The sequence below is a fragment of the Portunus trituberculatus genome, chromosome 43 (assembly GCF_017591435.1).
Source record: "Portunus trituberculatus isolate SZX2019 chromosome 43, ASM1759143v1, whole genome shotgun sequence".
NCBI lineage: Eukaryota > Metazoa > Arthropoda > Malacostraca > Decapoda > Portunidae > Portunus > Portunus trituberculatus.
Genome location: NC_059297.1, coordinates 6,365,814 through 6,389,170, shown reverse-complemented (window position 1 = coordinate 6,389,170; position 23,357 = coordinate 6,365,814). Strand labels below are relative to the sequence as shown.

Below are 23,357 nucleotides of genomic sequence, written 5' to 3'. Positions count from 1 at the left end.
GTTCCCCATACCAAGAAGGGTGTGGAGGGAATGCACGATTACACGATTACTAGTGCTAAGGTCACAATATTCCGCCTCACGCTCCTTACTTATCAGTGCTAAGTGAAGAAAGACCACAGAGTGAAAGGGAAGACCCACTAAACACTGAATTTTGAGTCTACCTCCTCTGAATTTTATGACATTGAATAATTAAAGTATCAACAATATCTTATCGTGCTGAGTGTGATATCTGTGACGGCATGTGTGCGTGGCAGGTTCATGAGAGTCGTGATAATAATTGTTTTCTAAGATATAGATTTCATATAAAGGTACTAACTGCTGTATTATTTGAAAAGTGTTCCTAGCGTGATGAAGACTTTTATGTATCCGCAGTTCTTTACAGCAATAGGTTTATTCACTGTTTGATCTGCTGCAGTCTCTGACGAGACAGCCAGACGTTACCCTACGGAACGAGCTCAGAGCTCATTATTTCCACCATTGGAATGGTTGCTAAGTGTGAAGCTTGCCTTAAGAGACCAGGATGCTCCAGCTCTGTGGTTTTATTGAGGGATGAAGGTTGGAAAGGACAGATGATTTACTACCTCACTACACTCCTTTACACAAATAACTCTTGGTCTGCGGAAAGCTCTAAGAATGCAGCTGCACGGATCAAAGTGTCTTTTTGTTTCATTTCAGATCTTAAAGAATCGAATTTTGTTTTTTTATCGGTAATGGACCTGAAATAGTAGCTACAGTTATCATGTGATGATGTCCATAGCCTAAAAGCACCTACAGTTAGATTAAGAGAAAATCATTTAACATAAATTTTTTACATAACTTTACAAATTCATTTAAAACAAAATGCTACATGGACGCTCGCTGAAAGTAAAAAGGACGAAGACACTCTTCCTAAGTACTTACGTACTTATTTGATTTTATTTCCTGGCAAATTTATTTACAAGAAATTGCTTTCAGCAGCAGCGAATGGCGGCGGTTGATGGGACAGCTGGTGGTGGGTGACAGCTATCAGGTTTTCTCCTTCCAAGTTTTCCTTGTGAAAGCGAGTGCTGAACATCACTCTAACTACTGAGAATAGGTACAAGTTCACACACACACACACACACACACACACACACACACACACACACACACACACACACACACACACACACATGTATTTTGCTATTTCACACTCTCAGCGCTTCACTATCCTGTTTATGAAGGAAATAGTCAGAAACCTGAGAGAACGTTCCCTGAAGTGAAGGAATAGACAATGAACACAAATTCTATTACGACCACATTGCGCCTCTCACGTTCACTGACTACACCCCAGTGAACTTTCATATAAGTAATTCAATCTGAAGTGTTATGCTAGCAAACGAGATGCAAATGTACGATAAGACTGGCTGACTTATGGCGCCGCAACAATGAGGCCACACAGTATCTGACAGGAAAACACAGCAAGGCTACCTCTCTCTCCCAAAAACTGCCACCAATGAATCAGGGACTCGTATTCTTTATTCTCTCATTCATACTATTTTCAAGTTCTGCAGACACAATAAGTCGACATGATATGGCTGCTGACACTGACTCTGTGAATCCTTATTAATCAAACTCTTACAAAAATCTTGAAAGCAACCTTGAAACCCGAATAACTTCCACTGCAGTCTGTTAACGGTAGTCAACTTTTTAAGGATACAGACCAGACTAACTCGCAACCTCTAAGCCGCGTCGCAAGCTTGTATATGTACCTCAGACACTCAGCGGCCACCTGTATCTAGAGGTGGATGGGTGTCACGGGACCTACTGATATCGCCACCTTTCACAAGCCAAACTAAAAATCGTAGACTGAAATGTGTAGTTTTTCAGAATTGCCAAAAGGTTGTTGCTGTTGTAGAGCTAAAGGAGACCATTGCAAAATACTGGCAACGGCATTTTTTCTAAAAGTTAGCTTTTAAAAATACAAAGATGTTTGGTCTCAAAAAGAATGGTAGCTGAATGGAAGACTCGGTAATCAAGTTGTTATCACTAAATCAATAAAAACCATAAAGAAAAACATTATAGATGAGGATGAGTGGTAATAGGTATGCTTCTTTCAGCTTTTCAAGTTCTTACGACCTTTTTTTGTGCTCTTACGATTTATTTTGTGATACCTGTGCACATCAATACAGTCCCAGTGCTACCTTCCGAGTATAAGCTCACTAACAAGGTATACATTTTTACTGATATCTGCTTGCTTCTTTTCTTTAACTTGTCAAGAGACTGACGAACGGTGCATAAAGAATAGAGAAGAGAAACTAAGGTTACTTTAGTTGTCGTGCAAAAAAAATAAATGAATAAATTGATAAATATTAGGAGAGAATTCAGTTAGCTTACAAGACAACAGCGCCATCTCTCACAAAGCAGACAGTAGAGGTAGTATACTGAGCCCAGTTTTTAACGACTTTTTTTTAAATACACTTTTTCCTGCTACCATCAAGAGAGCATGGGAATCAATGTTTTTCTTCTCTCTTTTTTTATGCGTGAGTTTTTAAAGCTCTTTGTCATACCATCACATTTTCATTTATTATTTCCTAAATTTCATTACATCACAGGCACTTATCTAAATAATACACAGATTCCGTGTCATCACTTGAAGCATAAAAGTGATATTCTTTGAATACACAGCATAGATTTGGTTACATGAACAAAAGAGTTGATATCGAGGCCAACTTGATGAATTAAATTGCGGGAGTTCTGTATTATCAACATTGCCACCATGGTGCAGCACGTCCTGCTCCTGCCATGAGTCATCCACACCCCGGTCAGACTCGTGGCTAGCGTGGCTCAGGTTCGTATTCTGAAAACGTTACGTGGTCTCATAATGCTAGTCATAAACAGTCGCTCACCTACTTAGGTCTGAAAAGGCCACGGATATGGTTCGGGGGTCCTTGTAAGAATTGTTTTTTTTTTTTTACATTGAATCATCGATAAACTATCATTACAGTTATGAAAACACACGTGAAGAAAAAGGGAAACTCGCTAGAATCATGGGAGCACTAGTGAAATGGTAAGCACGTTCCCACAAAGCCTGTGAGAAGTAGTCTAGATAAGACGCGAAAACGTCCAGATCTGTGCGAGAGAAAAGCCTCACCGCGCAGGGGGAGATGTCATGAGAGGCTGGACACAGGGCACACCCATCCAATGATCCCTTTCCGCCGTGCCTGGCGCTGAAGGCGTTGGAGAGGCGGCCAGCATGGTGGTGGAGTCTGTCAGGGTGCCGGGCATCGTGTGGTCCAATTCGTCCGATCAGCGATGTTTTTCAGCGGCATATGGGAATGGGTGGCGCGGCTGGACCCACAGACTTTTGGCACTCACTATGCCCACTGCCACCGCCTGAACACACGCGACGCACACAATAATTTTCAAGACCATGACTGTCAGCGAGTTTCTTTGCGGGCTAATCAGAGTCCTGATGAGGAGAAATGAGCTCACAGTCGTTAACACATCAGCTCAAAGGAACAAACTGCCAATGTCAGGCGCTGGAAGGTCTTTATAAGGCTGGTATCAAGCGTGCACTAGGTGACTGCGGTGGAAAGCGAGAGACCACAGCCACTTGGAAATGCCAATGCGGTCTTTCCTGATTATCTCCGAAAAGGGGCGTCTCTTTAACCCCGACATTGTAGCATCTTCTCCACTATCTGCATTTTCGCTCATAAATATCCCGGCAGCTGCATCTAGAGTTACTCTGCGGAGGCGTTACTTATATCAAAGATTATGGATACTCGTACAAAGCCACAGGGTGTGATGGAGCACAGGACAGGAAGGTACGACAAGAAGGCGGAGATTAAACAGCGCCATATATCCCGCCAGGTTATCATCGGTCGCCTCACGCCTCCTGTATTGTTCCCGGCACCGTGTGGGTTATCACGCACTACATGACTCGCACCACGCTCACCAGTGATCGAAATGCGTATCTGATTTTTTTTTTTTTTTTTTTTCTTAAGTATCGTATACTAAACAGTTGAGGTTCCACAGTGCTACAGTAAAGTATTCTACATAGTATCAATGACTGATTGGGATTAATTAGGCACCACTACTCTGGCTAAAGCAGCGGCAGCAAAGGGCATCAAATCACAACCTTTCAACTATGAATCTAAATGCCAACTAGTAGATTTCTTGAGAACATGAAAATCAAAGGAAACCGTAAGAATTCAGTAAACCTACACGTGATGGTTCCTGTAATAAGCAGACATCCATAGTCGTGACTGAACTAAAAGGATAAGAACATAAGAGCATAAGAAAATGAGGGAAGCTGCAAGAGTCCGTCAGACCTACTAGTGGTACTCCCTGTGTGAACAAAGCTATACTTAATTCTACCTATCATCCATGAATTTGTCTAATCTTCTTTTGAAGTTCCCTATTGATTCACCACTAATAATATTATTACTGAGGTCATTTCATTCATCAACCACTCTGTTAGAAAACCGGTTCCTTCCCATATCTTTCCTAAACCTAAATTTTTTAATCCTAAACCAATTATTTCTGGTTCTATCCTGGTTACAGATCCTAAGAACTTTACACATGTTCCTTTTGTAATAACTCCTATACCATTTAAATACTTCTATCAAGTCCCCGCATGAGAAGGGAGGACACATACACACATAATGCCGGCGCGTTAAAGAAAGGAGCAGAGCAGTAATAATTTGCGCCTTAATAGTAATAAAACAAATTTTGAAGAGAAATAGAAGAATCAAGAAAACGTTTCGGTACATGGCATTAGGATTAAGATTAATTTGGTTTTAACATGTAGAGTTGTAAAGTAAACCTGGTATCATCAAGTAAATAGGTTAAACCGAACAAAAATAAACATCAAAAACTAATAAATAGTATAAGAAAATAAGAAATACTCGCATGTACCTCAGAGTATGGCAAGATAAAAGTATTTTAACAGGTATGCTTCAGGACACAGTCACTCAGCAACCACTATCACGACGTGTCCAGCACCGGAAACATGTACTGATAACATCGTAAAAAAGGGATAACACGCAGAAGTAGTCATGTTGAATTGGGTATCAAGCTGAGAAACTTTGGGACCTCTGGAACAAAGGAAACGAATATATATTTTTTTTTTAAGCACAAAATTAGGAAAAGCGGGGGGAGGACTTTCCTTCTTTTCTTCTTCTTTTCTGCGATGACTACCTGTATTCTGTCCCTCCCTCTTCACTCCTCCCCGCCCCACCCAACAAAGGAAAGAAACTCTAGGAAGCGATGGTAATTTACTTGTGCACACCGGCTGCACCACATATACTGCCCCGCCCCTGGTTTACTGAACCGCCTTTGATAAACCACAATGTAGTGGGCTGGTACATCACTGACGCTTCTTTGTTGTCATCTTTCCAGCCTCAGACGATTGACCGCCGGCTGTCTCTCAATGGTGAAGTCAATCTCTACTTACTTCCCATAGATTCAAGTCCACGTGGGGATAACAGCACCGTACATAAAACTAGAGTGCAAAAAAAGTAGTAGTAGTAGTAGTAGTAGTAGTAGTAGTAGTAGTAGTAGTAGTAGTAGTAGTAGCAGCAGCAGTAGTAGTAGTAGTAGTAATAGTAATAGTAGTAGTCGTAGTCATAGTAGTTATATCATATAGATTGATTAAGTCGTCGTAGATAATGGGTGACAGAAGACACATTTTTTTAGGCTGATTACATTATCGCCGTGTTTCTGTTAAGCACAATGGTTCTGTCAATAGAGAAGCGAATCAGCACGTGGGGCACTACTGATGCTTACAATTTTACATATGTAGATAAAGTATTATTTGTGTGTGGATCAGAGAGAGAGAGAGAGAGAGAGAGAGAGAGAGAGAGAGAGAGAGAGAGAGAGAGAGAGAGAGAATTATATTACTGATAATGATAATGACAATGATGATGATAGTAATGATGATGATGATGATGATAGTAATAATAATAATAATAATAATAATAATAATAATAATAATAATAATAGTAATAATAATGTTAATGATAACAATAATAACTATAACAATAATAAAAAAATAATGATAAAAATAATAATAGTAATAATGATAATAATAATAATAATAATAATAATAATAATAATAATAATAATAATAATAATAATAATGATAATAATGATAATGATAATAATGATAATAATAACAATAATAATAATAATAACAATAGCAACGAAAAAATTTTGTTATTATTATCAATATCATTATTATTGTTGTTGTTGTTGTTGTTGCTGTTGTTGTTGTTGTTTGCTTTGCGGTGCGGTAAGGCATAGGGTACACGCAGCAAGGACCACATTTACGTCAATGGCAACCGCAGATACCGTGGTACACAAGCGGCGCGCCATTTCCCCTCTCCTGTCGCTGTGAGCACTGAGAAGGCCAGGCAGCGACCCTCCCCTCTGCACCCGAGATAGCGGCAGATAGGCGATACTCTGCGACCAGTACCGAGAGGCGTGCATGGCTCGTAGTACAAGGGTGGGGCAGTGCCAACCGTCACCTTGTCACTCGTCACCGTGCCAGGCGTCACCGTGCCAGGAGTCACCGTACCAGGCGTCATCAGACACGCTACCTCTCTCTGGTGTTATCTCTTTCATCGTTCTTTTCATCTGTGTGGCTTTTAGTGAAGGATAGTTTTGCAGTCTTGGCCAGGCAGTCGTGAAACAACTTACTATTCTCACTCTTACTGTTTAGGTTTTTCTTCCATCGAAAGCCGAGAATCAATCAGTATCAGTAATTAGAAGTCAAATTGTCATTATGTCAGAGGCACGTTTTCTTAGACGACTATTTTCAAAAGTCAGCAAATGATCACTTTGATTCTCATGAATATCTTTAGCACCAATGGTGCAAGATTCTTGCTGAACTATCACTACATACATGAAAATACTCTGAAAACTTAAAAAAAAAAAAAAAAACTTCCACTAGCGCCTTGTATGTATGTATAAAACGTCAAAATGGTTAAGAACATGGTCCTTTATATTAGGGCAAAGCTTTAAAGACGCGTGGAAATTAATAGAAAACTTTACGTACTCAGCACCTGCTCTCAAATCTATTTTCTTTAACTCAGCGCCAGTCTTCTTGAATCGACGCCAGGGGTTCTCAATCTCGGGTTCGCGAACTCAAAGTGTTCACAAGTAGATTTCCAGGGGTACTTAGATGGCTGAGCTAATAATATCTTAATGTCGCTTAATTAATATTCTGTCAGATTACTTGGGGTTCGGGTAGGTCTTATATAACCATGGGGCGTCCTTAACGAGAAAAAGGTTGAGAAGTGCTGTACACGGTGGGTGGAGAGGGGACTGTCGATGCTTTAGACATGAAACACTACCACTGTCTCACCTCAAGTTTTGTTTTAATCACACAATCCTATACCTACCAGCATGATCTGACAAACATATCTCGTCCTAGATTCAAAGATGTTTCCACGATCTACGTAGTGACAGTTTAACAAAGATTGCATCATCAAAGGGAAACACGTGGGAATCAAAATGATCACTGAGGCTTTGAAGAGTGTGTTGAGTAGTGCGGGATGCTCCACGTGGCATTCATCAACAAAGTGATCTCAGTCAAATTGTTATCTTTCATTGTCTTCACGTAATGAACCACGGACTTTGCTCTCGTATATTTCGACTTGTTACCTTATCTCTATAGTTGCTTTCGTGGTTATTACGATCCGCAAGTGTTTTCGTAACTCTACTGACAATCCGACAAGAATTTTATATAATGAATAAGAAAAAACTATTGAAACTAGAAATAAACACACACACACAGACAACTCAGCAAATTTAAGCTTGGTGCAAATTATGGGGCAGGGAATACAGCACAGAGCAGGGTCAGAAAACTGCATCTTAGTGTTTTAAATTAAGTGCACAAGTTACCATGCACTTTCTTAATGAGCCCAACCTTATGCCCCTATTTTTTTGTAGAGTGCTTGTTCATTGATCTAAGACTGTGTTGATGCAGACAGGATTTTTTAAGTAGGACTCATTCCATCCCATTGGTGGCATCTCTGATGCACACAGATGAAGCAAGGTTGATAACAACAGTGTGATATTAGTATTACTTCTTCAGGGTAATGATTCAGCTCATACTATAAGTATTACCCCATCATAATAATATATCATTGTAATATATTATTACAAATCCTTGTGCTTTATTGTTCATGCTTTCAGGTGTGTGCCTTGCTACATAACATATGCAAGGACAGGAACATCCCTGAACCAGATGCAGAAGGGGACATTGGTGAGGGAATTGATGGTGACCCTGACCCACCTGCCCCACAGCCACCTGTAGGTGCACGTCCCCTTGAAGGCCTCCTCTACAGGGATGAATATGTCAACCTTTACTTCCAGTTAGTAAAAATATAAATCAATGAATGAAATAAATATTGAAATACATTGTCAAATGTATATTGCATTCTACAAATTATATTAATAAAGTTTTTCATTGAAAACTTGTAGAATGACATAGTGGTTGATATATATATATATATATATATATATATATATATATATATATATATATATATATATATATATATATATATATATATATATATATATATATATATATATATATATATATATTATTTTACTTATTTTTTTATTTATTAACTTTTTTTCTTTCAGAGATGATGCTGAACCTAACCCACATGTTGGTGCCTAACTAGTACCACCCTGTACTTCAGGCAGCATTAACACTCAGTACTGTTAATGGTCTGTCTATCTTTGTGTCTCATCGCTTTATGTCTGTAAGTAATGTATTGATAAGGCTACATAAACATTTTGTTATCTAATAGAGTAATTTTCTATGTTATGCTAGTGAATAAGGATTCCCTTATCTTGCTTAGATTAAACTTCTACTTGAATGGTAAAGAAAAAAAAAAATATTTCCACTTAGTACATTCTGAGGGAAAAAATTAATATATATATATATATATATATATATATATATATATATATATATATATATATATATATATATATATACAGTAAGTCCTCGTTTTGCACTAGAAATGCTTTCCTGAAAAAGCTATTGTAAACCGAAATTAGTGTAAACCGAACCCGTTTTAACATGTATTAGATAGGAATACGTTCCAGCTCAGTATGAAAGTCGATCAAAAAAGTAAACAAACTGGACATTATGTAGGTTGGACCTACGCTGAAAACGATCAAACCAGCCTTTGCTGGCCTTGAACTGCACATCCTTCACATCCATCTCAACCTTCAAGGTTTCAATAATAGACAGGGCCTTTTCTGAAATTAGGCTCAACGAGAGTGGGGCATGCTGGCGTGTTTGGCTGTCTATCCAAATTTTAAGTAAACCCTCCATCCGATCCATAATGGGTTCCCGATGTTTTGTCAGCAATTTTACTTGCAGGCTTGAAGCATTAGCTGCTGCCTCCTTAACACTTGAAGCATTCCTCAAAACAGTAGCAACTGTTGACTGTGGTAAATTCAGGGAACGGCTTATGGCTGACGAGCCTTCCCCAAGTTCTTTTCTCTTGACTATATCAAGCTTCATTTCCAATGTTAAACTTTTCCTGGCTCGTTTAACCTTACCCACTTCTTCACCAAGATCCAAATTACATTTCGGTGACATTTTGGACAGGAATTGGTCTTTAAATGCAGAGAATAATGTAAGTAAATCTCCGAGCACAGTCTCACTGTTATTCGTCGTGGTGGCACGAAAGTGACTGGTTTGTTGTTGGTCGCAGTGCAGCACCACAATCACAGGCAGCAGGAATTTCAAATATCGTAAGTGCTATTTTTTTTTTTTTTCATAAATTGAAAAAATGGTAGTAATTGTCAATTATCGTATCTGCAAATTTATCGTATACTAAACTAGTGTAAAACAAGGACTTATGGTATATATATATATATATATATATATATAGAGAGAGAGAGAGAGAGAGAGAGAGAGAGAGAGAGAGAGAGAGAGAGAGAGAGAGAGAGAGAGAGAGAGAGAGAGAGAGAGAGAGAGAGAGAGAGAGAGAGAGAGAGAGAATTACATTATAAAATCTGTTATTTGTTTAAAGAAATAAATTACATTCTTATAAAAATAATGACACATTATAAAATTTAAACATAAACAACTAAACTGCATTCCTATAAATATTACACATTATACATTTTAAGCTAATAAAGAAATATATTACATTCATATGAATAAGATAATATTCATATTCATATAATTACACAAGATTTAAAATCTGAACAAAAATAAATTGCATTTTTATAATCTAATGAAAACTAAAACAAAACAGTAAATATTATTTATATCTGCACTTTCTCTTTTCCTACCTTTTTCTGTTTAGTTTTTTTGTAATTTTTTTTTATTTATTGCTTATCCTCTAAGTTCAGTCATTTTTTCTCAATTCAATTTCCAACAGCTTGAGTTCTATATGCAATTTCTCTTTCAGTAGCTGGTTGGCCACTTCATCATCCACCAAGAGGGTGGACGTCTTGACAGCAGCAGGAGGTGCTGCTGTGTTGGGTGTTGGAAGTGCCGTGGTAGCATTTCTATCTGTATTATGACCAATGACAATAAATATTAGTGAAACCATCACAAGCATATTTATTGCAGATCTACCTATCTATGTAAGAGGTGAACAACCCTCTCAAGGAGGAAGGTACCCAAGACAAGGCAACCTCCCCTCTCCCTGCCCCCACACAGTGTGAGTGTATATGGTGCCTATGTGCATGTGTGGTTCTCTCATTTTGGCTATCCTCCTCCTGGAGTAGGGTGTTCAATCAATCAATCAAAAATGGGGGGCATACGCCATGGGACGTCACCTCACCTAGTAGGGTGTTGGCTTTGTCTATACATAGACAGTGTTTTCATGTCCCTGCACTTCAGTTTTAAAAATATTTTGTATGCTGTAATTGATATTTTCAGCAAGAAAATAAAGTACTGTTACTGTGTTGCCATAAACACACCTTCCATAATTGAATATCAACATTGGAAATTCTTCAAATCAACAAGACCCATCTATTTCATTGGGTTAAGTTATATATTTTACTGAAGTAATATTTTGTTAGTTTGGGGTTAAAGTCAGGCATGTTTAAGCTGGCATAAGTTGTACTTTACATCTGGAAGCATTGAATATAATAAATGGATAGTTTGTTGCCTGTGTTTCTCCAAAGTTAAGCAGAATATTTATAAAGAAAGGCAGGTGGAGCTATGGAGTGTTGGAGGGAGAGTGAATGTGAGGTATAGGAGGGTATGAGAGAAGTGGTGTGGTGTGCGGCAAATGAGAAAAGCAAAGAAGTGGATAAAAAAGGGTGTGCTCCCTTAATGTCTCCTATGATGTGGGAAGATATACAAGACTGGAATGGTTAACTTTCCAAACACAAGATGATCCATGTGTGTATGGAATGATTAACGAACTCAAATTCTGCATTCTCATTTTTCATTGGGGAGAACCAGTGACAGCAACAGTGTCCTCCCCAAGGGTGTCAAGCAAGCACCATCTTGATATCGATCAAGAGGCTTGGGAGGTGGACTGCCTCCTAGATCAAATAGACCCATTAGGAAAGTGGTCACTAATGTTCAATGCTTCACTACTGGCTTTCATAAAGGATAGCAATGTAGGCTTTCCTATCCAAGGGGAAAAAAATCAATAATGCCTTGCAGGCTTGCTGCCTTATTGTGCTTGTCTAAAGTTTTCTTTTTACTTGAGTACCTTATATAGGTTTGTGCAAGAAAAGCCAGTTTTACTTTACAAGTGCACAGGAATATCCCACCTCTATTTTTCCATTACAGATTGATGCATCTCATTATTGTGAATATTTCCATCCCTAGACACACCTATAAATTAATATCAACAAAGGAAATTATTCTTGAAATCAGTGTATTCTAAGTAGTTACATTGTTAGTTTAAGTTAGGTTACTTAAGTTAGGTTGCTAGATTGAAGTTACTGATATGCAGCAGCAATTATGATCAGTCATTAAAAATATCAAACTATAGGAAATATGATATCTTGGCATCACCTGGAAAGATGTCCATGTGTTGTGTGTGCGCTCCGTTTTTGGCTGTGGTTTTTATAGTTAGCGAGTGGTGTTTGTGCTTGGTGTCTGTGTGTGGTGCTTTTGAGTGTTAGTGAAGTGAAAGTGTGTACTGCAAGTGTTAGATTAGTGAAATAGTGGTTAGAATCAGTGTTTGTGAGTTAAAAGTATTTTGGTAGAGCGAGGAGACTAGGCTTGTAACTGTCAAGTTGACCTTGAAAGAGGATTAGTTGACCTGACTTAGGCCCCCCCACCACCGCGGTTCCCCACCCGCCGTCACCAAGTATTTTTATTTGTTTGTGAGTTAACAGATTGTAAATTAGTATGGCGGTAGCTACTGAGGTATATCAGAGTGTGATTGAGTGCGTGAAAGAGAGTGTTGAGGTGGGATTGGGAGAGTTTGTTGTGTGTGAGATGTGTGGGCATGACAGGAAGGTCGTTGACTTTTCTGAGTGTATGGTGTGTAGGCTCAAGAGCGAGAATTTAGTTCTTTCTCTTGAGCACCGAGAATTGCGAGAGGAAATCAGAAAGCTAAGTGAGGGGAAAAGTGCGAACGAAGTTCTCATCTTTGAGTTGAAGGAGGAGGTTAAGAGGCTTGGGGAGGCAGTGGAAAAAATTAGGCAGGAGATCAGTGTTAGGCCGAAGGTTGGACCTTCTGAGGGCGACAGGGTGGCTTGGCCCTCTGTCGGGAAGAGCAGAGTGGGGAAGAGGGAGCAGGCGAGCCAGACTGGGAAAGATAGTAGTCAGGATGGGCAGAGATGGCAGGTTGCGAGGGAAGGAAAGCGGAGGCAGTTAGGGAGGATAGGACTAAACCTGTTGAGTGTGAAAATAGGTTCGGTTTGTTGGAGGGGAGGGAGAGTGAGAGTGGAGTGAATGAAGTGGTTGTGGTGAGTGAAAGGAGAAAGAAGGGGGTAGAGGAGAGGAGGAGGATGGTTGTGCCTAGCACACCTCAGGTGTGTGTGGTGGGTGACTCTCAGGTTAGGTATTTAGATAGCACTTTCTGTGGGAAAGACAGGGATAGGAGGACGAACGTGTGTATGCCTGGTGCAGGTGTGAAGGCAGTGAGTGAGGAGGTGCAGAAGAGGGTTGGGGGGATGGAGAGGGAGGGTGTAGTAGTTTTGCACGTAGGTGGGAACGATGTCAGAGCAGGTGGGTCGGAGGAGTTAGTGGCAAGATTTCGGGAAATGTTAGGCAAGATAAGGGAGAGTGGTAGGAGGTGTGTAGTGTCAGGAATCTTGCCTCGTGTGTATGTTAGCAGGAATGGTTGTCTAGAGCCATTGGTGTGAATGATCGGGTAAAAGGGATGTGTAAGGATGTGGGTGTCAGCTTTGTGGATGTATGGGATAGGTTCTATGGGCGAAGGATTTGTATGCTAGGGATGGTGTGCATCTGAGTAGGAAGGGTGTGGATGTGCTGAGTGGATGTCTGGAGGGGAGTTGGGATGGAGTGTAGGGGTGAGGTAGCAAATGCATTCCAGAAGAAAGATGCTAGACATAAATTAGATAGGATAAACAGAGATAGTGAAAAGATTAGGAAAGATTTCCAGGTGCAAATAGGAGAGAATAAGATTAGGATTCCAAATAAGGAGACAGCATCTAGGAAGGTAGCAGGACTTAAATGTTTTTATGTAAATGCCAGGAGTCTTAGGAACAAGAAGGACGAGTTATCTAGTTATATAGTTGAGGAGGACTTAGATGTTGTATGTGTCACAGAGGCATGGGTAAATGAGGAAAAGTTTAGGAAAATAGGAAAGAATATGAAGTAGATGGATACATTATGTATTTACACCAGAGAATTGGTAGGATAGGTGGAGGAGTAGTTATTTATGTAAAAATCCTTCATTTCCAGTCAGGTTAATGGTATTAAGGTAGATAACAGAGTAGAGTCCTTATGGCTGGATGTTAGAGTAAACAAAAGTAAGGTTATTAGAGTAGGAGCTTTTATAGACCACCTAACCAGTCAGCAGATGTAGACAACCTTATGGTAGATGAGATAAATAGGGGTGTACTAGTCAGACAATTATCTTAGGGATTTTAATCTTAAGTCAGTAAACTGGGAGAGGATGGTAGGAGATGCTAGTGAAAATAAGTTTATGGAAAGTTTTCAGGATAACTATTTAGTGCAGATGGTAGATAAACCTACTAGGGGGAGGAAGGTTTTAGACATAGTACTAACAAATATTGAGCATTGTTTAAAGGAAGTTGAGGTAGGAGAGACTTTAGCAAACAGTGACCATCATATAATTAGATTTATCATTAATTCCAGTAGGGATAATATAGTGAATAAGACTAGAGTCCCAAACTATCAGAAAGGCAATTATGGTAGGTTACGTCAGTTATTAGGAGAGGTAAACTGGGAAGATAGTTTTGGAAATAAAACTGCACAGGAGATGTGGGATATTTTTAAGGTTGTAGTAAAGGGTATAGTGATGCAGTGTATCCCTTACAAAGATATAAGGCAGAGAAACAGGAAGCCATTATGGTGGACTCATGAGATAGGTAGCCAGATCAGAGAGAAGAAGAGGGCATACAGAGAGTTGCAGAAAAGTGGGAAGATGTAGATTTGATTAGGTACAGACAGGTCAGAGATGATTTGAGTAAGGTTATAAAAAAAGTAAAAGGCAGGCAGAGATAAAACTAGCTAGAGCTGGGAGTAAAGATCCCAAAAATTATATAGTTATTACAAGGTCAGTGATAAAAGAAATAAGGATAGGATTGGACCACTCAGAAAAGATGGTGTAGTAGTGGATCAAAATGAAGACATAGTAGAATTATTGAATGAACAATTTTCTTCAGTATTTACTAGGAAAGAATAGGAAATCCTGTTACAAACAGTGCGACGAGTAGTTTAAGAGCTTTAGAAAATATTGATATAAAACCGGGAATTATTAGGAAATTTATTCTTGAACTAGACGATAGGAAAGCTAGTGGTCCTGATGAGCTACATGCCAGAGTACTTAGGGAGGGTGTAGACAGTATTTCTGAAGCACTTAAGTTAATCTTTGAAAGATCACTTAGGTTTGCTGAGATACCTCAGGACTGGAAGTTAGCTAATGTTACTCCAATATTTAAAAAGGTAGGAAGGATGATGCGAATAATTATAGACCGATCAGTTTAACTAGTATAGTATGTAAGATACTAGAGAAAATCATTAAGGGTAGTATTTGGGAGCATTTAAATGAGAATAGATTAATTAGAGATACCCAACATGGCTTTAGATCAGGGAGGTCCTGTCTTACAAATTTGCTCGATATCTTAGAATATATTACCAAGGAGTTAGATGATGGAAATAGCATAGATGTTATATATCTAGATTTTAGCAAGGCGTTTGATAAGGTACCGCATAGGAGGCTAGTGTACAAATTGAGACTACATGGGATAGGGGTAGGTTAGTTGATTGGATTAGTGAATGGCTTTCTGATAGGAAACAGAGAGTAGTATTAAATGGGGCAATGTCTGAGTGGAAGGAAGTGGTTAGTGGGTACCCCAAGGATCAGTGCTAGGACCTCTTCTTTTCTTGGTGTACATTAACGATTTAGATATAGGAATTAGTAGCAAAGTATCAAAGTTTGCAGATGATACTAAGATAGCATGTGCAGTACAGGGTGAAAAGGACAATTACAGAATACAACGAGACCTGGACAGGCTGATAGCATGGGCAGACAGGTGGCAGATGGAGTTTAATTCTAAAAGTGTCAGGTTATGCATTTAGGTAAAGACAACACAAACTTTAACTATGAGATGGAGGGATGTTGGCTAGAGGCAGTAGAGGAAGGAAAGGATTTAGGAGTAGTGATAGACAGGACTATGAAATTTTCAAAGCAATGTTTAGAAGCAAGAAATAGGGCAAATAGGATCCTGGGTTTTATAAATAGAAATGTTAGTTATAAAAGTAAGGAAGTGGTGCGTAGCTTATATAATTCCTATGTTAGGCCCCATTTAGAGTATTGCATACAGGCCTGGTCACCCCACTATAGGCAGGATATCAACATGTTAGAAGCAGTTCAGAGAAGAGCAACTAGGATGATACCAGCATTAAAGCGCCTGGAGTATAGAGATAGATTAAAGGAATTAAACATGTTTTCATTTGAGAGGAGATGTATAAGAGGGATATGATAGAGTTATTTAAAATGTTCTCAGATACAAACTACATAGATGTGAGATCTTTCTTTACCTTAGAGGAGGAAGTAGGACTAGAAATCATGGCAGGAAGATTAGAAAGCAAGGCTGCAGGTTAGATATAAGAAAATATTTCTTTAGTCATAGGGTGGTAGACTTCTGGAATGCATTGCCAGACGGTTGTAAATAGCACTAGTTTGACAATGTTTAAAAACATTAGATAAGCACTTAAATTTATTAGATTTATAATTATGTATAGCGCTGCATGATAGTTTTTATAAGAAATTTACTATAGTTAAACAAGACATGATCCCCATGTATGGGGACCACAAATTGTAGAGGATTTCGCTGCAGGACTTACCCCTGTTAGTGGGCCAAATATTTAAAATCAGTATATAATGTATTGTGTACTTGTAAGTGTATCTTTAAGTACTGATGACGAGGTCGCTGTGCGACTGATACAGGATAACCTAGATAGGCCCTGGTGACCCTTTGTTATCCTATTATTTCTGTTATGTTGTTAAATATCAAAAAGGGACTAAGAACAACCAAGGTCGTAGAGTACTAATGCATATTTTAAAACATGGCTTAAAGTTGCATACCATTTATTACATGGAATTAGGTAATTAAACAATGAAAATATTCTTACCTGTTCTATTTAGGGCCTTGTCAAATAGTCCTATTGGCCTTGGCAGCAGACTGATGGGTCTGTCACCTCTTTTGGCTTTCCTTGACAGTCCTCTCCACTGGGATGCTCAGCAAGAAGGCTTGCTAGTTCACCTCGGAGCTTGGCTTTTGCTGCCACATAGCATTTTCCTCTGATGATGGGTGCCCTACCTTTGTACAACTCAACAAGGCAATGTGTTGCTGCTTCGTTTTCTCTTGTGGTAGCTGTGGTGGTGGCAACAACAAACAACAAAACAAAGTAGTAGTATGTGGCTACACTTCTGTGGGCCACATGCAGTTTGTTTACATCAGATGGAGGGAAATTGAGGGTATTATCAATTGTTGACCTTCAAATACAACAAAATTTCATGCATTGTTAATCTTTATATAAAAATGCATCACACATTTTCATTTGTTCAAATCATCATAACTAGATTGATTTCAGTCCATAAATTTCACCATGTTGCGGTTAGCATCACTGCACGAAGTCGAACTGGTGACGAGGGGTTACCGAGTTGTAACTTTACCGTCAAAGTTGCATCATGCCATGACAGATTAATTCATGACTTGTGACTCACTCACAAAAGTTTTATAAATACGGCACCTGGACAAAATGGTCAAAAATAAAAGCTGATCCCCCTAAAGCAAGGGGAGCAGTACCTTTTCTTTTCCAGCAAAGGCCACTGAGCTGAAAGTGTTGAAAGTAAGTGAATGTTAATTGAAAGGCCTTGTCCAGACTACACTGTTTTTTGTAAGGAGACAGCTCTAGTGTATGCACAAGTTAATTCAAATTCGATTCTCACAAAATAAAAAGTAACAGCTTCACATCTAAGTTTTCTAACAATAAGTTACCTGAAAAGATTCCATCAGAGTTATCTTTAAAAATGTAACATCTGATTAAAACACAAATACAAAAATACATACTTTCAATTTTCACAAGACAATTAAATAGCAACGAGGTATAATGCTGAAATTTGCCCAAATATGATAATCAAGATTCTTATTACTTAGCTGTGTAAATAACATTCACATTCACATATTCCGATGTTTATTTTTTACACCATTTATCTCCTGTTGCCATAAGTGGATGGGATGGGCTGGGTCACCTGGAGGCCTGCAACCTTGTCAAAGTCCTGCAACACAAAAACAAACCATGTCAATTTTCACTTAATCCCTTCAGTACCATGACGTGTTTCCATATTCATTCTGCTTACTATTTGGTGATTCTATACAGCTTCAGAAACTCAAGGGGGGGATTAAAAGAGTGAAGACTCTTGCCATCAATCTTCTGACCTCCATAGACCCTTGCTAATGTCAATAAAATTATCTAATCTTGCATAAATCTTAAGTTAAAAATGTGTCACAGTATTGAGGGAGTTACAATAACAATTCATACATTAAGATACAAGGTCATAAAACTACTTTTTCATTATATTCCTAAGTCAGCACTTCAAGATCCATACTGTTATACGTATGCTTGGTTCAGGTTCAATTTAAGCACCTAAATATTCCACAATTTCCTTCACCACTCACCATCAGCTTCAGCATCTCCTTGGTATCAGCATCCACCTCAATGATGCCCTGCTCCAGAGCTGACACCTCGGGCACATAGTTATCACGGCGCTCACGCTCCTCCTCCTGCAGCTTGATGGAGATGCCTCGCACTGGGCCGCGCTGGATTCTCTTCATCAGGTGAGTTACAAATCTGGTAAAGAAAGGAGCATACACAATACTGAAAAAGCCAACCCACAACACACTTTCATGATCATAAAACAAATATTACAAAAAATATGATTATTCAAAACCCTAGATAATTTCCCTGGTTTCTGTTGACAAATAAAACTTAGACTCAGAATTACAGAAAAGCCAAAAATTTCCAAAGCAAAGAATTAGGGGTATCAATATTCCTGCTAGGCAATAGGGCTCTTAAAATACCAGTAATAACAGATACAAAAGCATTAAAAGAGCCAAGCAAGCTTCTTCCATGATTCTATACTCAATCTACCTGCACTCAAAAAAAACTCAGGCCACTCCACACAACCCATTTTGCAGTATGTCACTCCATTGACAAAACAACTATTGAGGAACTGGAAATATGCTACCATGAGACAGAATGCTCTTGTTGTTGGTCCATACATGAGGCAAAAGCAATCCTTCCCATAAGAATATTTAGGAGTTCTGAGTCATTTTCAAATCAACTGAGTGATATCACTGACGGACTAGACACACAGGTCATGTGGGCAGTGTGAAGTGGGTGTTTATTGGTTTCATTACACTGAGTTTTGAATCAAAGATATTCTCTACAAAGACTTCATGGAAATTTCACATCATTCATGTAGAAAGTTTAAAAAAATAAACTAATAAATATATAAAATTTATACAAAATAAATCAAATAAAAATTTTTCTTACAAATAATAATAATAATAATAATAATAATAATAATAATAATAACTCCAATGAATCTTTTGGTTCTGGTTACAGTTCACAGAAAATGTTGACAACTACTCTGTAGTTTTTGTTTAATACACTATCAGCAGCACATGGAACAAAAACTGACACTAATACTGAAAAATAAAGATTCAGACAATAAAAAATAAATAAATAATTCCTTCAAGATAAATAATATACACTCTGATCCTTTCCATTAAATTCTCCATCAAGCAGAGTATAACTGCCACCTACCCAGCAATCTTGTTACGAAGGGGCTTTGAGGGAATAATGGCAATCTCCTCACAGATGCGCTTGTTGGTGTGGAAGTCACTGCCCAGGCGGGTGTAGTACTTTTCAATGATCACCCGCGCTGCCTTCTTCACTGTCTTGGTACGCACACGACCCTGGAATACAGAGCACAAGGTTACACTCTCAGGGCAAACACACTTGACTGAAGATTGCATGAAGAAAGTGGCCATGAGGGTTAATATTTACCAATCTTGTACTATTTTTTTTTAATTGCTTTAATATGTTTCCCAAAGTTGATACATAGATATTGTATGATAGTATATTTAATTATAGAGCTAATAAAAATCACTACACACAGCCAGAGTCCAGTTAATGCCGGTTAACAGTTTCTCCGTACCAATGCTTCTCTGATGTGACTCAAGTTTTTTTTTCTGGTGAGGAACATGAATTGACTGATGGTATACATCATTTCTGTAGCAAAGTGATATCTATCAAGCTACGACCATTTTCAAGTTCAGCTCATGAACAATATTAGGGGATCTGTGGGAGATCGGGGCTTTTGAGTGGGGGAGCTAGAAATCAAGTAATGTGTGTTGCTAAATGTAGTGGATACTGCCAGAAATGTTGCAAATCATTGGCGGTGTTGCTCAACAATAACAAAGCCATGCTCGCCACAGCCGCCGCCACCATCAGAGCATTTTCAGAGACTTTCAATGTGATTTTGTTAATTTCCAACTTTTTACTTTTCACATACTCAATTTAATGCTTCCTCACCCAAAAACCTTGACTCCCCACAGGTCCCTCCAAGATCGTTGGGAATGGTAGGTAAGCTTACGTTGGAGTAATAATAATGAAAAAAAAAGTCCTAACTCAAAAATATTCACTTACAACAAATTATACAAACCATCAATCAATTCACTACATTCCTCACCAGAAAAACATAAGTCACGTCACATCAGGGATGTGTTGGTTCGCTAAAACTGCAAATTGACCAATCAGGAAAGAAGTCAACCATGAGTAACTGAGTACATTCAGCAACCTTGCTTTTTTTTTTCTCTCTCTCTCTTTCATCTTATGTGAGAGAGGAAATCTGGCCAAGAACAACAAAAACAATTATACAAAAAAGGCCCATGTAGTAGATGCCAGTCCCCGAGCAGGTCTGTGAGAGTTAGCCAAAAGAATGGGATGGCTTGACACTTCCCTCCCTCTGACATGAAACTACCAATCAACCTCTGGAGAGAAGACCAAACTTATCTCTATATCATCCAAGTTTATTATTGATCTGTTCTCCATTTTCACCACAAAACACTAGTGTCTAATGTTTGTGGGGGTGGGCCAGGGAGGGTGGAGGTGAAGGTGATAAAAATAAAACCTAATGATAGCAGGAAAAACAACACACAGATTAATTCAAGACAAACCAAAACATACCAGAAAGCAAACTTTCATCTAGGATAGACTGATGCCTGAGTAAACATTTATACAATCATTCTTATAAAACTTCCTGACTCCTTAACCCCTTCAGTACCATGGCACCTTTTCATTTTCATTCTGCTTACTGTTTGGTGATTTTAAACATTCAGAAACTCAAGTGCGGAGATTAAAATAGTGAAGCCTGGCCATTAATCTTCTGACCTCCAAAGACCCTTCCTAATGTCAACAATATGGTCTATTCATACACAAATTTCAAGGTAAAAAATGTGTTCCAATACTGAAGTGGTTAAAATAGTGAAGACTGTGGCCATTAATCTTCTGACCTCGATAGATCCTTCCCAATATCAATAAAATGGTCTTATCATACACAACTCTCAAGGTAAAAATGCGTCCCAGCACTGAAGGAATTAAGAGCTGCCTCAATGAAGCTGACGGTCTGCAGTGACGTCAAATAACACTGGTGATGGTTTAATTATCTCTGGGCAATGTTCTATATGAGTTTGTGGGTTTTTTTCTATGGAGTCTGGATCAAACCATATTAGCCAACCTTACGCCATCCAACTAGAACCAACGTAGTACTGGTTGGAGGTTTCATCTGCTTCTAGGTGTGGCTCTGGCCTCATCTAGGTAAGAATGTGGTATCAAGTAAGAACTGCTAGTAAATTTGCAGTTTCAACCCATATACCCTTTTTTACATTTCTTTTTCCCTATGTCTAACAAACTTGGGGGCCTCCTGGAAAAGCGGGGTTTTAGGGTGGGGAAACCAAACCTAACCTAACCGGCACTGTTCCCGAGAAACCATCCTGTGCGCTCGCCTCGATTCCCGGCTCCCACTTCGCAGCTTATCCACCCAGCGAATTTGACGTCACATTAAATAAGAAATATATGGTATATAAATTTGTTTTTGCAAAGGGGTTCCTTGAGACGTGATGTATTTGAAGGGTTGCGCAAGGGTAAAAAGATTGAGAAACGCTGCCTTATTCATTGCCATATTCTCTCTTTCTCTCCCTCCTTATTCGTTTTCATATTCTCACTCTCCTTATTCGTTTTCATACTCTATCTCTCTCTTCATTCGTTTTCATATGCTCTCTCCTTATTCGTTTTCATATTCTCTCTCTCTCTGACCAATAGCATGGCTTCTTATATGTGACGTCAAATCAGCTGGGTGGAGGAGCTGCGAGTGGGACCGGGAATCGAGGCAAGCGCACGGGACGGCTTCTCGGGGACAGTGCCCAACCTTTTTACCCTAGCGTAACCCTTAAAATACATGACATGTCTCAAAGAACTCCTGCGTAAAAACAAAATTATATACCATATATTTCTCATTTTAAGTGACGTCAAATCAGCTGGGTGGAGCAGTTGCGATGGGGGGAGCAGGGAATCGAGGAGCACGCGCGGGACGGTTTCTTGGGGACAGTGCCACCTAACCTAAATTGTCCGTAAGTTATTAATCATTTCCGGGAGGGTAAAATGGGCTTAGAAATGCTGGTAGAAGTGTGATCTAGACCGTGAGAATGTGTATAGTTACGTGTGGTGTATTGGTTCAAACTACAATAACAGCTTCATGTGCACTGCCTGCCGCTGAGCCATATTCAAGGCATGTGCTCAAATATTACCAGACCTTCCTCGGCCCCTACCATACCTACTTAAGACTCAATCTCTACATTCACAGCACCTTCTCCAGTGAATATAGGCAACACTAGCACCATAATCCCACAAATATTCATGGCGTATCGTGAATACCTTCCCGGTGTACAAATATAACTCAAAATAAGAAATGTGTTCCCCATCACTCGTTTGTTTACATCCTGCAGCCCCGCACCGCCCTCAACTTCTCGTCAAATTCCCCATCTACCAGTGATCTTGGGTACAATTTGTCTAGCTACACAGTATTTTGAATGGCCGCTTGATAATTCTGTTAAATAACTAGTAAGTAAAGGCTCACCATTTCGACGGATTACGTGGATCAACCTCAGGCAACGGAGGCCAGCACACCGCACAAGGAATACACAACGAAAAGGGAGACGGTCGGGAAGCGAACAGCGCTATTGAGGTTGGGCTGGGACTGCATGGCGGCAAGTTTAAATATATGACCTTTCCTTAATTTGCCTAACCTTACCTTAGCTTACCCTTGCCACGGAAGTGTGTCTTTGAAGAGATAGAAAACCACAAAAAACTAAAATGTCACTTTAGAATATTCATAGGAACATTGAGGTCTGCAAATGAAATTATTAACTTTCGCCTCTCTCTAATCAAGTGCACAGTACTTCAGCAATGAACCACTAAGCTACAATTCCCACTTTTCCTCATAAACTGCCTTACATCCTTACATCTTGCCTATCAGATTTAAGTTTTCTAAAGACCGTCTTCCTTAAAATATTACCATAGACTTAATCTGCCACTCCGTAATGCTCCTCGAGATCGTCAGCTCCCATCCCTTCCCCATCCTCTGATGAACCTTCTAATT

The 23,357-nt window shown here is 39.1% G+C and overlaps 2 protein-coding genes and 1 long non-coding RNA gene across 3 annotated transcripts in view; 1 reads left to right on the top strand and 2 right to left on the bottom strand.

The window, feature by feature from the left end:
* LOC123518406 overlaps positions 1–3,733 on the bottom strand; it is a 27,098-nt gene extending 23,365 nt beyond the window's left edge. The window contains exon 1 of the mRNA XM_045279218.1: positions 3,113–3,733. The gene's annotated coding sequence lies outside the window, so the exon portion shown is untranslated. The remainder of the gene's footprint in view (positions 1–3,112) is intronic.
* A 3,434-nt stretch (positions 3,734–7,167) lies between these two features.
* On the top strand, positions 7,168–12,048 carry LOC123518260. Its single transcript, XR_006678731.1, has 3 exons — positions 7,168–8,339; positions 8,617–8,738; positions 10,410–12,048. It is a non-coding gene; the product is annotated as an uncharacterized LOC123518260 (long non-coding RNA).
* Positions 12,049–17,810: 5,762 nt separating this feature from the next.
* On the bottom strand, positions 17,811–22,962 carry LOC123518259 (40S ribosomal protein S17-like). The gene is made up of 4 exons (XM_045278986.1): positions 22,836–22,962; positions 19,463–19,614; positions 18,313–18,484; positions 17,811–17,912 (listed from the first exon to the last, which is right to left on the bottom strand). The coding sequence occupies exons 1-4, from the start codon at positions 22,836–22,838 to the stop codon at positions 17,844–17,846; spliced, it is 396 nt and encodes a 131-aa protein (XP_045134921.1). The 5' UTR covers positions 22,839–22,962; the 3' UTR covers positions 17,811–17,843.
* Between the last annotated feature and the right edge of the window lie 395 nt (positions 22,963–23,357).